General features: G+C 38.9%; 1 protein-coding gene across 1 annotated transcript; it reads right to left on the bottom strand.

Annotated features, from left to right (window-relative positions):
• Positions 1–722: 722 nt before the first annotated feature.
• On the bottom strand, positions 723–5,799 carry LOC110449889 (uncharacterized PPE family protein PPE12-like). The gene is made up of 4 exons (XM_021497034.1): positions 4,389–5,799; positions 3,448–3,536; positions 1,988–2,091; positions 723–1,608 (listed from the first exon to the last, which is right to left on the bottom strand). The coding sequence occupies exons 1-4, from the start codon at positions 5,723–5,725 to the stop codon at positions 1,573–1,575; spliced, it is 1,566 nt and encodes a 521-aa protein (XP_021352709.1). The 5' UTR covers positions 5,726–5,799; the 3' UTR covers positions 723–1,572.
• Between the last annotated feature and the right edge of the window lie 719 nt (positions 5,800–6,518).

Below are 6,518 nucleotides of genomic sequence, written 5' to 3'. Positions count from 1 at the left end.
TAAGAGAATCGAAGACTAAAAGTATGCATTGTCCTCATTGCAATAGTGGTTTTGTATGATTGATTTCTCCTGTTTTCTCTGCTTTGGAGACACAAAGAAAAACTAAATCGACCTGCTGTTCCTATTGCAAATGCGGAGATCTCTGTAGATTTACTTCTTCCTTAGCACACGTACAAAACATGTTAATGGGGTATCTATAATATACCTTAACTCATCTTTGTGATTATATTTTAGTCATTGATCTTATGATTTCAAATTAAATAGCAATGTTCTTCCGCTTCCGTCCCCTATAGGTAGTGCGTGTACGTCAGTGAGTGGGCGGGGCAGGGGTGTGTTCCTTTCATGTCATTTGCTATATATATATATTTTAATACGTAAAGTTTATTTATTTTTCAACAATTATGACACGATTTTATTTCAACTTATATCAATCACCCGTGTTGGCCCGGATACTAGCGCGGGGTCTTAATGTGGGAGGAAACCGGAGAAAACCAACGGGAAAATCCACCCCCGGGCGTCTTGATGAAAGAAAAGTGCGCTATCCCATGTGCCCTGTATTTTTTCTGTATAACACACCATATGACGTCTTTCTGACATTTTGCTCAGAATGTACCGTCGCTCTTCAAGAAATGGATAACTTCATTAAAAATATAAATACTCGCCACTGGTGATAGGCAAATGTGTCGGCATGGGAGGGTTAATGTAACGTTAACAACCGTATGGCATATTTAAAACATTTAATGAGACATTCATATATGTATATAGGTAAGTCAATGTAACGTAATACAAAATGAGAAACAATCAACAATTATATGTACATTGTATATAGTTTTCTTAACCTCTCCGAAAAAAAATGTATCTCTTTCATTTCACTTGCACTTCTTTCAAAAGTCTGATTGGTGTGGAATAACGTACATCTATACTAATTAAAATGATCCTCTTTGTTTGGGGGGGACATCACTATTGGTGATCTACCTCATACCAATGCTAATGTAGTTGATAATGTAGTAGTTAATTTATGGAAAAGGCTACTTTTTGCATTTGAATTCTTGTTCTTCTATTATCCACCCCTACGCCCCACCCTCTTTCACAATTTTACATTCCCTTTTTTTCTATATTTTAACTAAGAAAATGTGTTCGGGCTGTATGCTACCTGACTGTGGTATGCCTTTTCCAAAGAGTTCCGAATTAACAAATATGTACGATATCTTTCGATTGACTATCGATACATTTGAAGGGCATGCTTAGATATTTACTAGATCAGTCTGGAATATTAGATAGTACACGTTTGTTTAAAGAGAGATAACTTTAAATAGATCATAAGTATTGTATATCAGAAAGCATATATATACCCTTAAGTAATCTGTAAAATATTTTTTCATAATTTTCTCCTTGAAGAAATTTTGATCAGTCGTCATACTTTCTTTCCCTTCGTGAAATCAGCACACATGTGGCTTCATTTGGTAAAACTCTAGACTCCAACACTGGTCAAACACAAGCTCCAGTCTTTACCGATTGGACGAATGGCAGTAGATTTGACGCCCCGATAGAAAATGTCACTTCCGTCACGATTTATGGTTGTGGACAGTTGATCGTCGTACACTGCGCCTGTCGGACGATAAAAAAATATATGTTAATATATATATACGTGTGAAGGTGTCTGGTCATCAGAAATGCATACCGACCGTGTCCAGCTTGCCTTGCGTGACAAATTGGCATAATAATTAATCGTATATATATGCCATCGATACTATGTGTTTAGGCGTTTTATTTGAGCAGCATACATGTAAAAGGAACCCTTATTACCCGAACGATCCCTTCCATTTGGACATTTTCTCCACTCTACCGACCCAATACCTTTCCTGCTCTACTCCACCCCTGACATATTTCTCATGAAACATTCTTTTTATCTCTACCCCATCGTCACAGTCCTCTCCCAAGGGACGCGATCCCCAACCTGAGAACGCTACGTTGTTATAATACTAACCGTGCCCCTGTTTTCTCCCGTCTGCTCACAGGAGCAGACGTTCCCACAACTATCCGTCTGCCGAGACTGGCCCTCAGGGATAAAGAAGTTCCTCACGCGACAACCTGCAAAAATGGACAACGGTCAAATGTAAACAAGATGACAAGCATAATTAATCAATCGATAACAGTTAGTTAACGTGTACCGCATCACATTCATGTACAATATATTGAAACAATATTTCATTGAAAAGAGAATTCAAAATATGTTTATAAAATTAAAATGCGATGCCCAGCCATATTTATTAGACACAGTTGTCTAATCGTCACAAATCATTGCAATTGATAAAAAAAATGTTTCTTAAAAAAATGAACTTTTTTCATAGAAAATATTGCAATTTATATTACACAACAACAATTAACTAGAAATAATTTATCCCTGGAGTTATTATATTAGAGGCAACTTAGAGGTATATTATATTGAACATTAGTTTGACAGTACACTGAATACTGGAAATACACATTACAAAATACTGTCTGTAAGGTGAAAATGGTGTTTTTAAGACTTTAAATATTATGGCAAAGTATCATGGAACAATTCGGGTACTTGTGCCATTTACCGAGAAAAGATTTTATAAACTAATAAAGATTCCGACCTGAAAAATATACTTGAATGACAAAACAATTAAATGTCTATTGCTAACTTGCATGTAACGTAATTAATGAGAAATGGAGATTTAACTGTCTGTATGTACATGCAGCCTACACACACTCGCACCAAACCAACTTATAACTACCTCACCAAACATTTCGGTTTACGTCATCACTTTTGGTGTTGTACTTATAAAGATGATTTAATAGTGGTTTTCACACGACGATCGACTTTTTTCTCACTATACAGTAAAATCTAGAAAGAGTCAACACCAAAAGGTGTTGACGTCGTATATCGCAGTATTTGGTACAGCACTGATAGGCTGTCATTAAAGTTTTTACCAAAAGCGATGACGTAATATATCACACTGTTTGGCGCGGTATTTGTTATTTTACATGTAAGTTCAGTTTGGCTGAGCAATGAAACACAACACAATTTTGATCCACTTATCAAACTGATGCATTGAAACAAGAATGGGTTTTGAAAAATTTAAAGACCCTTTTAGGCTATAGTAATATAACGTCATTATTCTGTCAAAGACGTCGTTTTGTCTGATATTCCCGTCTGATTCAAGATTTTGGGAAGGATCTTGAACATTAATACGGGATAATGATGAATAATGTTTTTCGGAGAAATAATACGCATATAAACAACACGTGTAGGTATGTTATAAAAGCAGCACCACACATTATGTGTCCATCTCACGTCTCCGGTTGCACGAATGTATTTCGCGTATGGGCATATTTCCGAGGGCTTTAGCTCGAGTGAAATAAATTTAGTTGTGCAAGAAACGCGTGGTATAGCCCATTTCTTATAACCTGATTACTTACCTGCTTGACATCGACACTCAAGTGATTCGAGATACATGGCACAAGGATACTCCCCAGCAAACACACATTGTTGACCGCCCTGACATCCGCTGAGAAAAAAAAGAGTTTCAGAGATGTCACACAAGTTTAAACAGGAAAAACAGAGCGGTCAGCGAAATCTGATTGGGTTTCGTTCCTTCAACTTTTTTTTTTTATATAATATACAAATATATTAAATGCTATTTCGAATACACCCGACTTTGAATTTATTTTGACTGAAAAAAGGTATTTGAATATAATAATTAATTCAATTTATTTTCTTAATCAACTTGGAGGGTTTTCCCCATCCAAGGTACTTCCTTCGCTCCCTAACAAAAACACGTTTGTTCTAAAATAACTTTTCTTACTTCAGATCTACATTTGTGTATACTTATACAAGATAACACATGCTAGTAAATTTCGTTGAACTGACATTAAGGTTAGGGTGCAAAACCCGTTATCTAGAAATACTGAGTGAAAATGCTGGTAGTGCCAAAATTAATTATCTAGTTTTCGTTACCAATGTATGTGCTTTTTCTATCCAATACAGGAAAACAAAACATATTTCAATGAAAATGTACTTTTGATTATTTAAAGGGTACGGCTGTGTTGTAACTGTTATGTACCAATTGCAGTGTAGACAGAATTGATTATGCTACATGCCCCCATTAAATAAATCTCGGACTTTGGTAAGGCTACTTCCAGAGTATTAGAACATACATGTAGTGCTTGTAGCCTGCATTATTAAATATGGTGAGAATAATTTCCTATCAAATCGTCCGACTTCTAAAACCTCACTATTAAACCCCGTTCATTCGATCATTAAATAAGATATTTTTGCTATTATTTCCGCTTTCCCCCCCACCCTGTTAGAAGTGACCTTCAAGAAAACATGAAAGTTACTAAAGGGCAAAATTACTTACGTTGCTTGGCATTTAGACCCTACAGTTGTTGCTGGGAGGGTGTTTGGATCCACAGCTCCTGTATCCGTCGTACCAATAGTTCCAATAACGGCTACATCTGGGGAAAGTTCGGTTCCCTGGATTGGGACGCTGGCACCTACAGGGTCTACAACCGGGACTACAAATTCTGCCCCGGTATTTACCAGAGTGTTGCCTGCCCCGGTATTTACCAGAGTGTTGCCAGCTATAGTCTGCCCTGAAGTCGGATCCTGGAAGGAGCCAACACCGGTCTCTCCTCCCATCATTCCTATTGGTGCAGCACCATCACCACCCATAAGAGTAAATCTGTTTGCGAAGCTGTTTCCGGCAGCAAGTACCATATTGTCTTGATTTCCATCTGGCTGAACATTGCTTGTTACCTGCGTTCCTAAACTGTTAACCTGTGCCAAAGCTGGAACGCCATTATTCAATAGAAATTGATTTGAAAAGGTGCCGGCTGTGACCCCACTTCCGGTAAGAGTGTTAGTACCGCCGATAGTGTTTGTAGGTGTTGGAAGTACGTTTCCCGTATTTGGTATCGTTCCTGGAAAGCCGGTATTTACCGATCCAATAAAGCCTGGTTGCGGAAAGCCGGTATTTGGTATTGGTCCAGGAAAACCGGTGTTCGGAATGGGCCCGGGAAAAACATTATTCACCGGTGCAGTAAAGCCGGTATTAACGGTTGCAGGAAAACCGCCTTGAATTCCCGTGGGAAATTGACTGTTTGCGGGCCCCACCCCTTGAGCTATCGCTCCCCCGGTACCAGCGTTCGCAGGACTGAATGGGACGTTCCCAAATGTATTGGAAGTCTGGGTTACCACTCCCCCGGGGCGTGCGTTTGTGGTGCCGAATGGGAGATTTGCAATTGTATTCGTTGTCGAACCTACATTACCAGTGTTTGTTGTTCCAATGCCTAAATTGGGGGGTATTCCCGTATTTGCGAATCCATTTCCCTGTATAAAAGTGTTTGTCGGAAATCCCACATTTCCATTATTCAAAACATTTACAGGTGAAAACGGTGAAACAAATGGATTTCCGTTGAAGATAGCATTGCCTTGTTGGGAAAAAATTGGCCTACCTCCGATTCCTGGACCACCTACCAGCGGTGGTCCGAAAACATTGCCTCCAATAAATGCTGGCCTGCGAAAAGGCGGCATGAAATTGAATGCACCGAATCTTGGCGGACCAGGAAATCCTCTTATGAATCTGGGCGGAGGGCCTCTCCGAGGAAAGGTCCGGAACGGGGGTTGACCGTTAGTTGTGGTGAAAATTGAAAGTAGGATAAAGCACAATCCTAACGAGACCATTGATTTCATCATGGTTGCTGCTAGATGACTTGCCTGGTCCTAGTCCGAATGAACACTACTGGTCAAGCACTAAGTTCCTGTCCGACCACTCGCACGCCCTCCTACGTAAATGATAACTAAATAACAAGCTGGTTGTGATGAATAGCAGTTATGGACTATTAACTTATTGATGCCTATAAAATCGTTAACTCTGCTGGATTGTCCTGTAGTCAGATAACACCTGCAGGCTGGTGTCCGAAGTGACAGATTAATGACCAATGGTCAATTACCTGGAACAATGATCGTTTTCTTCTTCATAGAGTCGGTTTGTACAATACTGTCGCTGTCAACTATACACGATGCTGCAAGCCCCTACTGATATGTATATATATATGATACTACTTCTGCGGTATACGTAACGTAATATAGCATGCCGACAAACAGGTGAAGAGGAGGTATTTATTGCATTGATTTATACAGTTTACTCTAATATCTTGACCGGCATATTTCATTCTATCGTTCCAACACGATTTTTTTACCACAATTGGGGAAAACGCCCTAATAGGTTAACCGCGCGTGCCAGTTACGAACATCAATAACTCTAACATATGGGGCATTTTAACGGGGAAATTAGTCAAGTTAGTAAAGAAGGATATCAACCCGGTTAGCTCGGATTTCATAAAACTAGAATCACAAGGTTGTCTGCTTCTGTATCGAGTCTCATTTATTAAATTACAACTTTTAATCTACGAAAGCTTCATCATTACTTCACTACTAAACTTTGTTAAAACCTTGGAAAAAATATATACATGTACTGTAATTGAAA

The sequence above is a fragment of the Mizuhopecten yessoensis genome, unplaced genomic scaffold (assembly GCF_002113885.1).
Source record: "Mizuhopecten yessoensis strain PY_sf001 unplaced genomic scaffold, ASM211388v2 scaffold4837, whole genome shotgun sequence".
NCBI classification, from domain to species: domain Eukaryota; kingdom Metazoa; phylum Mollusca; class Bivalvia; order Pectinida; family Pectinidae; genus Mizuhopecten; species Mizuhopecten yessoensis.
This window is presented reverse-complemented; position numbering and strand designations above follow the sequence as displayed.